The sequence below is a fragment of the Euleptes europaea genome, chromosome 1, assembly GCF_029931775.1.
Source record: "Euleptes europaea isolate rEulEur1 chromosome 1, rEulEur1.hap1, whole genome shotgun sequence".
Taxonomy (NCBI): Eukaryota; Metazoa; Chordata; class Lepidosauria; order Squamata; family Sphaerodactylidae; genus Euleptes; species Euleptes europaea.
Window position 1 is genome coordinate 127,255,072 of NC_079312.1, and position 18,121 is coordinate 127,273,192.

General features: G+C 47.2%; 1 protein-coding gene across 1 annotated transcript in view; it reads right to left on the reverse strand.

Moving 5' to 3' along the window:
- Positions 1 to 18,121, reverse strand: part of ITGB4 (integrin subunit beta 4) — a 101,262-nt gene that overhangs the window by 4,044 nt on the left and 79,097 nt on the right. Inside the window, exons 33-39 of the mRNA XM_056858023.1 lie at positions 16,705 to 16,926; positions 15,196 to 15,360; positions 13,558 to 13,731; positions 10,001 to 10,150; positions 8,676 to 8,864; positions 7,791 to 7,946; positions 5,750 to 5,914 (exon numbers count right to left, since the gene is read on the reverse strand). Coding sequence (XP_056714001.1) covers positions 5,750 to 5,914; positions 7,791 to 7,946; positions 8,676 to 8,864; positions 10,001 to 10,150; positions 13,558 to 13,731; positions 15,196 to 15,360; positions 16,705 to 16,926 — 1,221 coding nt within the window. The remainder of the gene's footprint in view (positions 1 to 5,749; positions 5,915 to 7,790; positions 7,947 to 8,675; positions 8,865 to 10,000; positions 10,151 to 13,557; positions 13,732 to 15,195; positions 15,361 to 16,704; positions 16,927 to 18,121) is intronic.

Here is an 18,121-nt window from a genome sequence, read left to right on the forward strand (position 1 = left end):
TGGCTACCCCCTCAGTTCCGTGTCCGAGCAGGGCCCAGGAAGACTCGGCTGAGTTCAAACAGCACCTCCTTCACCTCTATAAAGATGTGCCTCCGGTGCTTAACAAGTCCCCACGGCCTGATGATAAAGGGCCTCGGGCACAACCTACAGAGCTCCAGGTCGGTGCCGATCAACCACCCCCTCCTGTGAGTGCTCATCAACACTCCCAACGTTCGGTTGAAAGGAACCAAGTGGAGTCTCCACCTCGAGCCCAGCCAACGGCCTTGGCGTCGATCGACTTCTTGGCGCCAGTCTCGATCCCCGGCTTCGTCCGGATCCACTCGGCGTCGGTCGAACTCGCACCGTCGCCAATCTACCCGTCGGAGCCGATCTTCTTCTCAACGTCGATCTTCTTCTCGACATCGAGCTGATCGTTGGAGTCGATCCGCTTCCTGCAGACGCCGGTCATCTTCTCGTCGGAGTCGATCCCATCGTTGGAGCCATTCGTCCCGTCGGAGCCATTCGTCCCGTCGGAGCCGTCAGGGCCGATCCAGTCGTTGGTGCCGATCCATTTCTCGCCGCTCCCACTCTCATCGGTCTTCATCTAGACAGTCTTCTTCCGGTCATAGCCGTTCATCCCGCTCACGTACCTCAGCCGTTCAACAACACCAGTCATCATCTAAACAGTCAGTTACCGGACATTGCCGTTCACTTCATCCACTTGGTACAGATGTTCAACCTCGCCGTCCTTCATCCAAACCGCCAAACACCGGACATACCCGTTCACTTCATTCACGCAGTCCGATCAGTCAGAGGCGCCGCTACTCCTCTAGGAGCCGGTCTCCCTCTCGTAGGCATCTAGAGGTTTCTCAATGCTGATATCCTACTCCTTCCGTCTACTCGGGTTCTTCGGTTGACTGTCGTCGTCGTCACCGATGCTCCCGGTCACGCTCGCCTTCTGGAGGCTCTCATCGGTGTCGACACGCGCCGTCTCGTCATCCTGATGATCTTTCCAAGGATTCCATTTGTCCAAGGCAAGAGTCACTTCACAAGCCTCCCCTCTCCAGGTCTCCTTCTATGTCAAGGGACACTGATCCATCTGAGTATGATGCCTCCTACTCCCCTGATGATGATGAGGAATCCCGCACTTCAGCTCCCTCACCCGAGGACACTGTTGGGGACTCTAAGCTGCTCTCTCCTACGGGAGATGTCCGTTTATATGCGGAGCAGCTCATTCGCATGGCGTAAGCTCTCAAAATTGAGTTTAAGCCGGAGGACTCCGGCCCTATAGATGATATTATGGATATCCTCCATAACCCTGACGTAGGCCCCGTGGCCCTTCCTATGATAAAGAGCATTCTGAAAGTGATCTGTAACAACTGGGCTAAGCCTGCTTCAGTCCCCTCTTCCACCAAACAAGTAGAGAATCTTTACAAGATTCGCAGGGAAGGTGGGGTATTTCTTTACCAGCATCCCCCTCCTAATTCCGTAATAGTGGAGGCTTTGCCTGGTAAATATAGGTCTGGAGCACACTCCTCCCCGCAAGATAAGGAAGGCCATAAACTAGATACCCTTGCCAGAAAAATTTACACTTCCACTGCGGTGGGCCTCCGCATTTCCAATTTCCTTGCCATCATGGCCAGGTATCAATACTCCCTCTGGGATCATATATCCCCTCAAATCTCCATCCTTCCTGACGATCAACGTCCCTTGGCAGTAGCCATTCAGTCCAAAGGAATGTCCCTCGCAAGGCAACAGCTTACAGCTGCACGCCATGTGGCGGATTCCTCTAGTAAAGCCATTGCCTCTGCCATTGTCATTCGCCGGCATGCCTGGCTGCGCCAGTCTGCTCTCCCCTATGACACTCGAGCCCATATTGAGGACCTTCCTTTTGAAGGAACATCCTTGTTCAGCGACCAAACTGATACTTTCCTGGATCGCCTGAAAAAGAACAAAACAAATGCCAAATCCTTAGAAATTGCTCCCCAAGCCCCCGATTTTAAACGGCATTATTTTAGTCGTCAAGCCAACCAATCTTCCCGCCCATATCGTCTCCAGGGTTCCTTCCAACAACCCTCCTTCCGCCTGTCCTTTCCCCACCTGCAGCAGGACAGGAAGTTCCCACCCAAACCCAGGGCCCGTAAAGGCCCCAGAGGGTCTCCCGGCCATTTCAACAAACCAAAGCAGGCATGACTAGACGTGTCTGCTTGCTTTCTTGATCGCCTGTCGGCTTTCTACCACTCATGGTCTGCTATTACCACTGATGTTTGGCTTCTCAAAATAATAAATGTTGGTTACTTCATAGAATTTGATATGTTACCTCCATACAGGCCCACGGGCCGCTCCCTTTCGTCGGCCCCAGACCTACTCGTACAAGAGGTTACCACTCTCCTGTCTAAGGGAGCCATTTCAGAGGTTGCACCTTCGGAACGGAAGCACTGGTTTTACTCCCGCTTTTTTCTTGTGGATAAAAAAAGGGGGGGAAGCGCCCTATCCTGGATCTCCAGGACCTTAACGCCTTTATTAGGACCAGGAAGTTCTGTATGCTCACACTCCCAGAAGTGCTTTCCCTCCTGGATAAACATATGTGGTTCGTGGTGTTAGATCTCCGCGACACTTATTTCCACATCACAATTCATACTGAGTGTCGCCAATACCTAAGGTTTGAATGCAATGGAAAATGTTACCAGTACAATGTGTTGCCCTTCGGGTTGTCCACAGCCCCCAGGATATTTACGAAGTGCCTTGCAGTGGTGGTAGCCCACCTTGCTCTGAAGGGTTGCGTAATATTTCCCTACCCTGATGATTGGTTGGTAGTGGGTCCTTCACAATCAGAATTGGCCACACAGGTGGACTTAATCCTCTCAGTCCTTAACAATCTGGGTCTTTTGGTTAATTTTTCTAAGTCTAAGCTTGTACCTGCGCAAATACAAACCTTCACTGGGGCACAGTTGGATGCTGTCCAAGACAGAGCCTTCCTCCCTGTACAGAGGGCTTGCGCCATCCAAAAAATGGTGGCTAAATTCACAAAAAAATGGTTTCAAACGGCCCATCATATACAGAAATTGTTAGGCCTCATGGCCTCTACTACGGCCGTGGTGGAGTTTGCGAGGCTCTTTATGCGCCCGCTCCAAAACTGGTTCCTCCGGGTGTTCAGGCTCAATGTTGACCCCCAATACAAACGCCTTTCCATCCCTAGATATGTTATTTCTTCCTTGCAATGGTGGGCACACGATGCCAACATCCTCTCAGGTGTCCCCTTTCATTGCCCTTCTCCTCAGAGGTACCAGCTTCCCTGTCAGGCTGGGGAGCCAATTGTGGTGACCTTACGGCCCAGGGTACTTGGTCTTCCCTAGAATCCCGGTTGCACATCAATTTGTTGGAGCTGCATGCTATCCGTCTTGCTCTGTCTTCATTCACAGGGCACCTGGACGGACAGCACATTCAGATCGCCACAGACAGCTCCACCGCCCAGTTCTATATAAACAAGCAGGATGGCACAGGGTCCGTTTCGCTCTCCAAGGAAGCCAGCGACATCTGGGAATGGGCCATAGCTCACCACGCTACTCTCATAGCGATTCACATTGTGGGCAAGAGCAATACACTAGCAGACGCTCTAAGTCGCCTTCCCAATCAAGCGCACGAGCTCACCCTGAGCAGCGATTGTCTCCACCAAATATTCCACCATTGGGGTTATCCGCAAATAGACCTTTTAGCCACACACCTCAACTCAGTGAGTCCCAGGTTCTATTCGAGGGCAGGAGCCAGCCCTGGCTCAATGGGAGATGCCTTTCAGGCAGTTTGGAACGGGGCTCTGTTTTATCCTTTTCCCCCATTCCCTCTACTTCACAAGGCCCTAGCCAAGGTGAACCACGACAAGACAGATGCCATCATTGTCACTCCGTTTTGGCCCAGGAGGTCGTGGTTCGCAGTGCTCATGTCACTTGCACAAGGGAATTACATTCTTCTTCCGAGGAATCCCTTCCACTCCCCCCCGGACCTGCAGCTTGCGGCCTGGAGGGTGCTACCCCGGGGCAGTGGTCCGACAGGGTAGCTAAGGTTCTGCTGCATTCGTTAAAGTCTTCCCGCCCATATTGGCGGTCCTACGACACTAAATGAAGACGTTTTTCTGATTGGGCTAAGTTTAAAAATATTTCACCAATCAATTGCCCACTGTCTGTTGTGTTTGATGACCTTTGGTCCTTCAAAGATGATGGCTTATCTAATTCTTCCATTAAAGTTTGTTTAGCCGCAATATCGGCTTTTCATCCAGATATTGACTCCTTCTAAGTTTTTTCTCATCCCCTTTCCAAAAGGTTTTTGAAGGGTCTCAATAACTTGTACCCTCCTGTCACTCCACCAGTTCCCCAGTGGAGTCTCTCCTTAGTCCTTTCACAACTCATGAGACCTCCGTTTGAGCCATTAGCTACTTGCGAATTGGCCTTACTATCGTTCAAGGCAGCCTTTTTAGTCGCCATTACCTCGGCAAGGAGGGTGAGCGACATGTCAGCACTGTCACATTCCCCTCCTTATACTAAGTTCCACTCGGATAGGGTTGTATTGAAGCCTAAGATTTCCTTTTTACCTAAGGTTGTTTCAGCCTTCCACCTTACACAGGACATTGTCCTTCCCGTTTTTTCCCCTCATCCATCCTCTGATGCAGATAGAGCATTGCATTCCCTCGATGTCCGCAGAGCCCTTCTTTTTTACATTAAAAGGTCTCAGAACTTCCGTAAAGAGGACAACCTTTTTGTTTGCTTTGGCGGACACCACAAGGGTCGTTTTGCTTCTCCTCAGACCCTCTCAGGGTGGATCACGTCAACCATCAAAATGGCATATGAGTTTGCTCACCAGGAGTGCCCTCCTATGATCAAAGCACATTCTACCGGAGCCTTTTCCTCTAAGATAGATCTCTGGGACATCTGTAAGGCTGCTACCTGATCCACTCCCTCTACGTTTATGAAACCCTACGCTATGGATGTGGACTCGGCAAGAGATGCAGCCGTGGGACGTGCCGTACTGCAGTCTTTATTTCGGTGACTGTCCCACACCCACCGTCCTGGTAAGCGAGCTCGCTACTCTCCCAATGTGGGACTGCATAGAAGCCACGCAGATGAAAAACAGAGTTTCACTTACCTGTAACTGTTGTTCATCTGGTGGATCTTCTATGCAGGCACACATCCCTCCCTCCTTCCCCGCTGTGGGACCTCTCCACTAGACCAGTGGTTGGTTCAGTGGGAGCAGGTTGGAGAACTGGAGGGAAGAGTGCTCCCTCCCCCTTGGGTCATGTGACCATGGGCAGGGAGATTGCAGGCCCCAAGGGGAAGGGAGCACTCTCTTTTAGATTTTGCTAGAAGCTGACAAATCTTATCCGTGGCTGGCCTGCGCCTGCGCAGTCCCAATGTGTGCCTGCATAGAAGATCCACCAGATGAACAACAGTTACAGGTAAGTGAAACTCTGTTTTTCTCTCCTATAAGCTCCTTTGGGGTCACCATCAGAACACTGATGAGGGCACATTCACACAGCCCAAATAATGCACTTTCAATCCACTTTCAATGCACTTTGAAGGTGGATTTTAGTGTGTGAACTGGCAACATCCACTTGCAAACTATCTTTAAGGTGCACTGAAAGTGGATTGAAAGTGCATTACTTGGGCTGTGTGAAAGTGTCAATGTCCTGATCTATAGTCTATGCAAGAATGTTTCCCTTTCCCCCATCTATTTTCCAGTCATCTCGCATGGCACAGTGAAAAACTACCTCCATACATACCTCCATCTTGAGATTCAATGGTGATAATGCCTTCTCTTTCAGGCCCGAAGCCTTCGGTGGTTTTGGCTTGCACTTTGAACTTATACGGAACATTTTCATTCAAGTAAGGAACCATCAAGGTAGTCTCTGGGTTGTCTCCCTCCACATAGATATTCCTGGGTTCCCCTAAAGGAACAAAAACATTTTAAAACCGTAGGATCTGGAGGAGGAGAAACAAAAGCTCCACCAGAGCTCCCTTTCACTACCAGACAACGCAATTCAGAGGAGCTCCTGTCGCTGACACTGTGGCACAAGCAGAGCCTTGATAAGCAGGGCTCCCACAAAGGTACACTTTACTGGGACCTGGAAGTTTACAGGGGCCCAGTGCAATCCGCACTACCATGAGGAACAGATTGAGGAAAAAAATGTAGCTCATGCCTGAGGAGATTTAGAGAAACTATGGCTGTTACCGCACTTGTATTCCCAGCGATGTATTAAGAGTTTGAAAATGTTATAAACAATGCTGTTCGCACTTTCTATGTATTCCCACCGATGTATTAAGTTTGAAAACGTTATAAAAAATACTGTTCGCACTTTGTTTGGCCCCTTTAGCTGTGAAGATGTCTTCCAACCATTTATAAGCCGTGGTATCCAAAAACCCCTTTAAAGCGATGTTTTTTATAACATTTTCAAACTCTTAATACATCGCTGGGAATACAAAGTGCAGTAACCCCCTATGTATCTCGTGTTTCTTGAGAAATTTTTCTGGAGCCAATTTAGGGTTGCCAAGCCTGGTAACCAGCAGGAGGGCTGGGGGGTGGGGACATCGGGGAGAACAATGCCAGTTGTGTTTTTATGTCCCTTCTGGAGAAAACCTGAAAGTGATGTAAGGTTGCCCTAGGAGTAGCTGGAAAGTCTATGGTAAAACCATAGAGTTTCCACTGATTCCGAGAGCTACTCTACATTGCTTCCAGGTTTTGCCTGGAAGTGATGTAGTAACGCAACCAACGTCACCTTTAAAAAAAAAAAATCTCCCAGCACTCAGAGCAGTATGCCTGGCAGCCCTAAGCCAATCAAAAGCAGCATTAGCAGTCTCAAGCAACATTCTGAATTGCTGGGCCCCCGGTCTAGCCTAAGGCCTTTCTCTAGGCCAGAAAGAGTGTGCTTGGCCACTTAAACTAGGACTGTGTTAGTGAGACTGAGAGATAGGGAGATTTGTTTTCCTCTATAAAAAATAAAAAGTCAAGACATTGACAGGATAATTCCTTTTTAATGGCCAAAAAGTTACAAAATAGTTAGCAAATTTGTAGAACTCTCAGGGTAGGTGTTGTTATTAAAGACAGGTAGCCTAGGCACACATTTTTCAGAAATGTAGAATTTGGAACAGTAACTTCAGAATTAAAACAAACATTGTTCATGGACCATGAGATTGTATGTATGTAGCGTTGCCAACTTCTAAGTAGCGGTTGGAGATCTTGTGCTATTACAACTGATCTCCAGCTAGGGTTACCAGGTCCCTCTTTGCCACTGGCAGGACGTTTTTGGGGTGGAGCCTAAGGAGGGCAGGGTTTGGGGAGGGGAGGGGCTTCAATGCCATAGAGTCCAATTGGCAAAGCGGCCATTTTCTCCAGGTGAACTGATCTCTATCGGCTGGAGATCAGTTGTAATAGTGGGAGATCTCCAGCTAGTACCTGGAGGTTGGCAACCCCATCTCCAGCCAATAGAGATCAGTTCACCTGGAGAAAATGGCTGCTTTGGCAATTGGATTCTATGGCATCGAAGTCCTTCTCCCCAAACCCTGCCCTCCTCAAGCTCTGCCCTAAAAACCTCCTGCCGGTGGTGAAGAGGGACCTGGTAATCCTATATGTATTGGATGAGGAATTCTGCTGTGTGTATGTGGAGGGGTTGTTACAAGTTTGTACTGGGCACTGTTGATAAGGCACATACGGCGTTTAGCACATGCAGGGACTGCCCTGCTCTGTTATATAGCTCAGGAAATACTCTCTGGGAACACTGGAGGTTTCACATTTGAACTAGAATTCAGTTCGGAGCTTCCACATACCTCCACCATGTAGCATCTCACAAGTGACCATGTAGCCCAGAATTAACCCATTGGGTTGGCGGGGTCTTTCCCAACTCAGTTGAAGAGAATCTGGACTGAGAGCTGTGAACACCAGAGGCCCTGGTGCGCTAGGAGTGCTCAAGGTAAATGGAGAACCTGTATGAGCAAAAACAAAAGGTCTGTGTTCTCAAGAAGAAACCAGGAAGAACTGAAATGTACAGGATTTGACATCCAATTCATTTCTTGAATACAGAATATAAGATTCAAACCTAAAATTTAAAATGTTCAATATGCAAAATTTGCCTGTCTTTCTGATATGGAATCGATGCCAAAATTGGAAATGTATCTGATACTGAGATAAAACCCTGCATAAATTTGTATTTTGTCATTTTTCCATATTCAGCAATGTTATATTCTGGTAGGTGAAAGGTAAAGGTCCCCTGTGCAAGCACCGCGTCATTCCTGACCCATGGAGTCTATGTTTACGGGTGGTTTGCCAGTGCCTTCCCCAGTCATCTTCCCTTTACCCCCAGCAAGCTGGGTACTCATTTTACCAACCTCGGAAGGCTGGAAGGCTGAGTCAACCTTGAGCCAGCTACCTGAAACCAACTCCTGTTGAGATTGAACTCAGGTTGTGAGCAGAGCTTGGACTACAGTACTGCAGCTTACTACTCTGCGCCACGGGGCTCCTGTTCTGGTAAAAACCAGCAAACGCAAGCTTGCGTGGTAAAACATGGGTTTCAAAACAAACCCTCTCCTCCAAAAAGCACAGCATGAGACCGGTGTCAAAGAACTTAAAAAACCCAAGGAGGCAATAATCATACTAGGAGTGCAGAAAGCTGAGTAACCTTCCCGTGTAGCGTTACATAATGGAAGCCACATTACCTGGAACGGGACTCAGAGGGCTGCGTGGATCCACTTGGGACTCAATGGTAATCACTCCCTCTCTCTCTGGGCCCCAGCCTTCGTCACTTTGGGCTTTCACTTTGAAGACATAGGAGTGGTTTGGCAGCAGATCATCCACCACCACCGAGTTCTGGGTAGGGTTGGGAACAGTAAGCCTGTGCACTTGTCCTAGAGAAAGGAAAAGACCCAGCAAGTCATCGTCACAAGCAGCTGTTGTCAAGACTCTGGCTTCCAATTATACGGCTGTGAGCGTTATCATAAGATGAATTTCCTGTGTGTGTGTTAAGTGCCGTCAAGTTGCTTCCGACTCATGGCGACCCTATGAATGAAAGTCCTCCAAAATGTCCTATCTTTGACAGCCTTGCTCAGATCTTGCAAATTGAAGGCTGTGGTCGAAGGCTTTCACGGTCAGAGTTCATTGGTTCTTGTGGGTTATCCGGGCTGTGTAACCGTGGTCTTGGTATTTTCTTTCCTGACGTTTCGCCAGCAGCTGTGGCAGGCATCTTCAGAGGAGTAACACTGAAGGACAGTGTCTCCCGGATAACCTACAAGAACCTATGTCTCCATTATTTCATGATATTTTTATAGCAGTGTCCCCCTCCTCCTATTTTGGCATGGGGGTGTGATGTGAGACTTGCTGCCCTCTACATGTGGTGAAACAGATACACCACTGTCCACAACACCCTACAGTCTACACAGAAATCCTTTCTGTGAAGGTAACCTAACATTGAATTAAGTGCTTGAAGGCATTCACACCAATGGAAAAGGAATTTAGATTATTTCCAACCTATATGCTCATCAGTGCTACCACTATAAAAACAGAAGCAGTGGCAGGCTAGTTCATACATGATTATGTTTTTAATAGCAGGAAGAGCACAACATGATGTGCTCATCCCTCTGCCATGTTTTGAACGTCCAAAGTTAGCTATTTCCTGTCTGTGGCGAGATGTGTGTGCTGTCTCTATCAAGAGTGGAAAAGAAGTGCCCATGCTTAGCTTCAGGTGTTTGAAACATGATGATCCTTTTCACTTTCTTTACCTCTGTTTGTTTCAAACATCTTCTCTAAGACTGGTGACTACCCTGGAAGTTATTAAAAAAAACATTCTTTCACCTTTGCTGGTGAAACATTGTGAGTGGTTTCTCCTTGAGAAAGGGATAAAAAAAAATTCCCCTTTGTACATGCAATTATTCTTTGCATAATGTTCAGACACCCTTTATGGGTCTGGTGAGATATGTGGCCTTCTCTCAAAAGCTAAGGGTCCCCAACCCCTCCCTACATTAACAGCAGCAGGATCTTCACTGACCTCCATTGAGAAGCTGGTACTGGACGCTGTATCCTTGTACCTCTTTGTCACAGTGTGGCTCCTGCCAGCTGACCTTCAGGGAGGTGGGCCCCAGGGCAGAGAACACTAAGCGGGTGGGAGTATCGGGGACGCCCAGGTGAGTCCTGGAATCTGAGGCAGAGACAGGTAGTTGTTAGCTTTGATTTGAAGGCAGGGAAAGTATCGACAAGCATCTTGCATACGCTCATGAATGCTCATTCTGTGTCCAGGGAGAACATGTAGAATGTCCCTTTGCAAAGCAAATGGCTAGTCTGTATAGACTGAAGGCTATAGATAATTAAGTGAGTGGCCTCAGAAAACAGCCATACCCTCCAATAACAGCAGCAGCTTGAATACTGCCTGGTCGCAGAGAAGCAACTTCCTGATTACAGTAGACAAAGGAGAAGGAGAATTGGCTTTGCAGAGCAAACTCCTTTTTCTCCTGTCCCCGGATCCTGGATTCCTGGGGCACACCAAAGGCCCATTCCGACTGAGGCCAGGTTAAGCTCACTCACCCAGAAGCACTGTGTCCAGGCTGCTCAGTGCTTCACAGACTTCTTCAGAGTGAGTGCGGCCCCTGGCTTTCTGTGGGAGGGCATAATGCTCCCTGGAGTGTGTGGCTTGCCCTGAGATGCCTGCACAAGAAACAGAGTGGTACTGGGGTCAAGGTCAGTGCTGTCAACACAAAGGTTTGGTTATGGGGAAAGCCCAGATTATTCACTACCAATTCACCAAGAACTCCCAGGCATATTTTGTTGTTCCCGTGAGTCAAAAAAACTCACAGATAGGGAGTTCCTGGTAGCAGCATGCCTAGCAAAGCAACTGCCAGCAGCTTTGAAGGATCATCCTCAGTTTACAATTGCTATTGGTCGAAAACGCATGGCCATTTTGTCCTGCGATTCTCCCACAAATGTAGCAAATCTCCCCAGTCAACACGCATGGTCGTCTCCTGCCTGTGGGATCAACCCTCCTCCTTCTCAAACTTTCCCAGGTTTTCCCTTTCCTGCTTTGTCCCAATTTAAAATTAAGCCTCGCAACAGCCATGAGTGCTTGCCGGTGTGTTTCAGAGCCTGGGTCAACTCCCCGCAGTAGGGTTCCCAACTGCCAGGTAGTAGCAGGAGATCTCCTGCTAATTCAACTGATCTCCAGCCGATAGTGATCAGATCACCTGGAGAAAAATGGCCGCTTTGGGAATTGAACTGTATGGCCTTGAAGTCCCTCCCCTCCCCAAACCCCGTCCTCCTCAGGCTCCGCCCCAAAAATCTCCTGCTGGTGGCAAAGAGGGACCTGGTAACCCTACCCCTCCAGGAGGAGTCACTGCCTGGCCCTGATAGCAGCAGCGGCAGCAACTTTCTGCCCCCCCGGACCCCCGCAACCCTCTCTCTGTCCCCTCATCCTCAGCGTGACAGGCAGCTTTTAGGAGGCGTGGAGCAGGGAGGCTAGCAGGAAGCAGCCCAGGCGTTGCTCCGGCCTCCCAGGGCCAGACGCCCGGTCCTCCTGCGGGCTTGTGTGCCTGCTCAGCCTGGAGCCCATGGCAGCAACAGCACTGCTGGGGCTCAGCCTCCGGAGCCAGAAAGCAGCAGTCCAGGAGGCCTGGCTGGTGCTTTCAGAGTCCAGTTTGTGGAAACCAGTGGAACATAAGGCCTGCCTCAGCCCTTTCTTGCAGGTCATCTTTTAAATAGGTCTTTTTCAGCTTGAACTGGCCCAAAGGAACCAGCCGTTGCCTCTTAGCCCATGGCCCAGCGCACTGGGAGATACCGGGAGAGGAAGCATCTGAAAAGATGCACAGCTGAGGCACTGACCATAGGGCAAGGTAACTTCTGACTGGCCCTCTGGGAGCTGGCAGCAGGGTAGAAACGCTATGCACCAGGCTGGCTCAGAGGAGTGCAATTCCCGTAGGGTTGCCAGGTCTTTCTTCACCACCAGTGGGAGATTTTGGGGGCGGAGCCTGAGGAGGGAAGGGTTTGGGGAGGGGAGGGACTTCAATGCCATAGAGTCCATTTGCCAGAGTAGTCAGGTGAACTGATCTCTATCGGCTGGAGATCAGTTGCAGTAGCAGGAGATTAGTACCTGGAGGTGGGCAACCCTAAATTCATGGTATTAACTTGTCCCTTCGTTTACCTAAATCTTTCTCTGGATTTTTTAAATTGTATTTTGCTATTTTTGTAAGCCGCTTTGGATCACTATTGGGAAGAAAGACAGGGGGAAAGTGCCTAAAGAAATGGTGAAAAATCATGTGCTTTTAATTAATGATTTATGTAAGCCACCTTATGTAATCTGTTTTGGTACAATTAAAATGCCTCTCCAGTTAGAGCTATGCTAGAAATAGCCCTGGAACCTGCAGCAATTGCACAGAAACGCCTAATATATGGGAAGAGAGACAGCCTGGTTCCAGAAAGAGCTACTTGCAATTGGAGTAAAACCTTTTTGCCTTCCCAAAATAAAACACAGTAATATATGCAGCCTTTTCCTTTTAATTGGGAACAGAAGGGTCACCAGCTTTTCCGCATGTGCATGAAGGAGCTGATCTGTTTTGTCCATATGGGTGCCATAATTTCCATCATAAACTTGCCAAAAATCAAAAGTGACTCTTCCTCCCTCTCTTGTACCACGGGCGAAGCTGGTAAGATCTAACCTGAAAGCATTACCTCATTTACTACATATACCTTTGCATTGTTTTATTTTTTTAAAGGACAAAATAAGTGTGTATTCTTTTTTAAATAAAAAATCTAGGGGGTGGGAATCCATGACAAAGATGTTACGAGCATGCAGGAAAGAAGGGGTTGAAAAAGTCTTTGTCTGCAACCAGTGATGTCAAAAGTATGACCCAATATAACCGTACCATCAAAATGCTACTTGAGTGCTGGCTATCTTCAATGGAAGGGAGGCATTTATACATCCTGCCACACAACAGTTTCACACTCGTAATCATCTCCCAAATAAAGTATTATCTGCACAAGCCCTAAAACTGAATTACTGGTAGCTGGGAACCTGCGGCTTCCACCTTCATCCATCCCATTGAACAGTATCATCTTCTCAGCAAAGGGCAGAAATTCTAAGCATGGAAGATATCTATGATCATTAAAGGAGCTAATGGCAAGAACAGTTTCTTAACAACCGTTGGTTAATGCGTATCAGTTTCAAGAGGGACATTTTGCAATGTTCTCCCTGTCACTTCTCAATGAAAGGCTGTTGGAGACACAAACACAAAAATTAAGGATGTCATAAAGCTTAAGGATGAAACGTGGATGATGGTGAGAACACCTTGTGAAGGCAGAGCGTTAACCAGCTTGGATAGGTGCTGTTGAGAGTAAAATGACAAAGCAGCTTACCAATGACAGTTCATATAGTGAAGAAGCAGGATGGGTTGGATGGAGATTTAGACCATATTGGCACATGCACAGACAGATGTATGTAAAGCTGGTGAAGGGCTGAGGGACTCCATAACATGGATAGGTTGGCTAGTTATGGGATGAGTTGACTGTAGTTGGGGCACGCATTGAGGAAGACAATTAGCAATGCTTTGCCATTTGCTGTACCTAGGTATTTAGAAATCCAAGAGGGCCCATCAGTCATGACTATAGAATCTCGAGCGTCACTGCTGTCATGGTAACCCTTCATGCTCGCCCTGCTCCTGAAGCCCTCAGCCTGTGGCGTCAGGATCATCCTCCCAGCATCTTCATGTATGGGAGGGACTATCCTCCTTGAATAGTCTACACAGGATAGGGCAAAACGGAGAGACAGAAAGAAGCACCATTGAAGACACCAGAAGAGACTAGAGCACCAATGCCAGACACAGCATCACGCACAGAGAGCAGTCTACAGGAAAAGCTTGCCCTTTCGACCCTTATGCTGGGTATACCAGACACTTAAAGGTAGAAGGTAGTCATGCAGGTATGAGAAAAGTCACATATGCCAGCCACATGGACAGTGGAAACTTTGGGGATTTAGAAGAAAGAGAATCCCCTTCTTAGTATAAGAAATAACGTGAGAACGAGACTCTTCCCCCTTGGAACTCAGGGGGAGAAAATAACTTAAATTTCTATGAGTGCTGTCTATCTCATGGGGCTTGAAGAAGAAGATGGGAGATACCACTTAGGTCATTTCCTTATTAGCAATCCATACTGGTTCACCTTCACGGCACACCCTGAAACACCATATCCAGACAGATAGGGAGTGTGTGTGTGTGTGAGAGAGAGAGAGAGAGAGAGAAGGAGAGAGAGAGAGAGAGAGAGAGAGAGCATTTCTAGTGTGATGATCAAGTAAAAACCAGCCCTGATATGGGTGTCTGTATGAAAGTCTTGACATGTGTTAAAATATTTTCTCGCTAACCAACAGGGAGCTGGTAACAGAAGCAAATGACTGCTTTACAGCTGACGTGTAATAAGCTGAACCCTCACCAAATAAGCAACTTCCTCGTGTCAGTTATGAGACCACATCTCAATAACAAAGGAAACAAAAAATAGTTTCGTTTCTAGAATGGAGACAAAATTCCATTATATAAATGACAAGAGAAATATGTAGAATTTCTTCTTGTCAGTAAGCAGAAGAATTGGCTGTGACTATCCAGGAAAGAGATCTTGGGGCAGTGATGGATACCTAAATGTAAAATTTGGATTCAGAGTGCTGGGACAGTGGAAAAGACAAATTCCATTTAGCAAATCCTAGGAAACCAATCCCCCCCAAAAGAAAATCCTTATTTTTATCATAATGCCTTTGGAAGATTAATATATTTTAAGTCATTTAGAGCTATTTAAAAGGAAGCAGAGAAATTAAGGGAGGGAGGTCTGTCAATGCCCATTAGCTTTAATAGCTAAACAGAACCTCCAAGTGCAGAGGCAATATACTTTGGAATATGAGTTACTGGGGGACTGAACAGCCATGGGAGGACTGTTGCTTTCATGCGCTGGTGTGAAGGGCTTTCAGGGGCCATCTAGCTGGCCACTGCTGGAAAGAAGAATGTAAACAATAGGGATCCCTGGTCTGATCCAGCATGGTTTTCTTATGCAGTTATTAGCAGCATCTGGACCAAATGTATGTTCTGCAACCACTGCAAATGTAGAACTAATACAGCAGAGAAGAAGAAAAAGTTGCTTTGGAACGAAGGATTCCAGAGAATAACACAGGAAGAACCTTCTTGCTAAAGCAGTACGGGGCAGCTTCAGCCAGACACTCACCTTGCCCAGACAACACTGTGGTGTACTCCCTGGTCAGAGAGGAGGTCCCCATTATCTTTCTCTCGTGGTGGATGTGTGGACTTAGATAATTGTAGCCAGAAGCTCCAGTCCGAGTCAAGCTTCCGCCGGTGAAGGTGAAATCCATCCGGCCATTCATCATGTGTTCTGAAAAAAAAAGGAGTTCCTTTCATTAAGGTTAGCAACATTAGCTATGTCTGTGGGCATTCACCCTGTATGAATTAATCTAAGTTGAGACACTACATCATAGAGATTTTGAAATGTTCCAGTATAGAACTTTATCTTGTTCTCTATACATTTTGGAGATTCAGAACTACTGATGGTCCTAACGGTTTACCTCCTTGAACTGAAGGCCTAAGGTTGTGGCAAGTGCAGCAGGGCCCAGCCATAGCAAGGTTTTGTTAAGAACCAAATGATCTGATCCAGAAAACAGATAGAACAAAGAGAGATGCTCAGATAAGGTGGTGGCTTCATATGTTCTACCACTGAATGGATTTTATGTGAAAATCCTGGAAAGAAAATACTGTTAAAGCCGTTAATGTACAAATGCAGTTAAAACAACCATTACGGAGGTTAAGACTTGGTTTCAGACTTCGGGAGCAGGAGGAGACATTACCATATAAGTTGATTAAGCCCATTATGAAACTTCTTAGACAAATCCATGTAAAAAATCTACCAATAGCTAGCAGGCATAACAGCTAAAATGGAGCTTCCATATGCAGAGGACTGTATCTCTGGGAACCCGATGTTAGGGGGGAAACGGGGATGGCCATCACATTCACATGCACTGCTTGTGAACTTTCTGTCTGCCACTGGAAGCAGACAACAGGACTAGATAATTTAGGTCTGATCCAGGAAGGCATTCTTCCATTTTTAGGTCTCTGATGACATTTCAGAGGGATCCCTTAACAAGGAGCTTTAAATTATCCCTTATTTCTTCTACCGAATTTGCTTCTGGAAGACCAGTTACCCTGTCCAAAACACCTAGAAAACGTTTATATTCCCACTAATTCCATTTTCAAAACCTTAATTCCCACTTCAGGAAGTTCATTTTTAAAAGTCTTTAAAAATATTAAAAACTACTCTTTTTAACATCCAACTCACAGGGCAGGCAAATTTGAGCTCTGCCATCGCTGATGTTGATTTCCAATATATCTTTCGCTGGAGGGCTACAGAGAATGCTCTTTTCCATTTGCTTTTTAAAATTTATTTCGTTTTTCTTTGCTCTAAAACAATCCGTGCCTTCTGCAGATGGTAGCCTTTTTGCAGTTTCCTGTTCCGTGCCAGAAGTGATTACTTTGGTGCTTCCTTAAGTATACCAAAACAGATCGCAACAACATATTGCATGCAGGCTCTACTACAGATGGCCAAATATCCTGTGCCAACATCACTGTATGCCTATGGGAACGGAGAGGCTAAAACCTGACTGCAGACCCTTGGAGGAGGAGGACGAGAGGCATGACAGTGACTGGGGAGGCAGTCGTCCTTCACCTGGTTGGGGCCGGGGAGTCCCACTTCTTGGCAGACTGCCGCTGGCTGCGTCACTGTCCACTAGCTCAGAGTGGGTGCTCCCCTCATGGAGGAGACCCTCTGCATCCGAGGAAAAGCAGCTGCTGTCCGAGTGACGAAGAATCAATTCTGCTGGGAGCCTCCAGGCGACGTGGCGAAGGTCCAGCTCCTCCCCCAGCAGCTGCACATGTTTCCATCGAGAGCCTTTTGGAACAAGTGAAGCACTTGTGTTGGCACAGGGTGAAGAGTGGTGAGGGTACGAGAAGGGGCACAAAGTAGGCAAGCCGCCACCTGCAAGCTGGCTGCAGGCTTTACACCCAGACATTCCCTGACACACCTGAGGCCACAGAGATCAGCAACAGCACTTGCCTCCTCCAATTCAACAAAGCCAAGCAAGCATCACTCTAAGGGTAGCATCATGGACCAAGTGTTGAGTCCTCTTTTTACCCCAGCAACCTTAGGCATGGCTGGTAACTGGGAACAGGAATGGATGACTCAGGCTTTCCCATTGGCACCAAGCACACTATCAAACCTTCGTTGCTTGCTACCTACCACATGTCGATTTATTTCTTTGCCTCAGACATTTTATGCATGTTTTGTCAGCAGAAGTAAGTCCCACCAAATTCAGAGGAATTTACCCCCAAGCAAGTGTGCATAGCATTTCAGCCTGAGAATGCCAACTGTGAGTAGTTACTCCTGTCGAGAAACTGACCCATTCCATATTAAGTTCTAACTACTGGCTTTCCTGTATCTCTGCATTCTGAGCCCTAAGAACTACAGAATTTCAGTGTCATGTACGCACAAATATTTTACATGCATAGCTGTACAGGAGCATTTGCCTATTTAAAAAAATCAAAAGATTATGGTGCTAGCTGAAAGCACTGGTATAAAAGGGCCTTTTTCAGGGTCTGGGCCGTGTTAAAGGTACCAAACAGAGCAAAATCCCAGCTCTGACTCCTGGCAGGCTTACAGTATCAGATCTTGGTTTTAGGATTATGTTAGGCTATAAGAACTCCAAACTGTCATGGAAGTTCATATAGGGCAGAGCCCGCCAAATTAAACACAGTGCTGGTGAACTGTCTTTGATGTACCATCTTCCTTAGCAGCTAGGGAGGCAGCCTCAAGTAGGCATATGTACTAAGCAACGGATGGCCAGGTAGTAGCAAACTATCCTAAAAAACAGAAATCTCAACACACCCTTAAGCCATACTAACATTTTAAAATCAACATGTTTTGATAATGCTTATGGTGGTTTTAATGTCTGAAATACTTTCTTTTTGGGAGGAACCACCTTGAAAGTTTTTTGGTGCAGAAACAAAATGAGTGTTGTGATATCAACACACTGATCTCATTTGTAGCATTTACCTTTTAACTTGGTCAAGAGAGCTCTCCACATGCC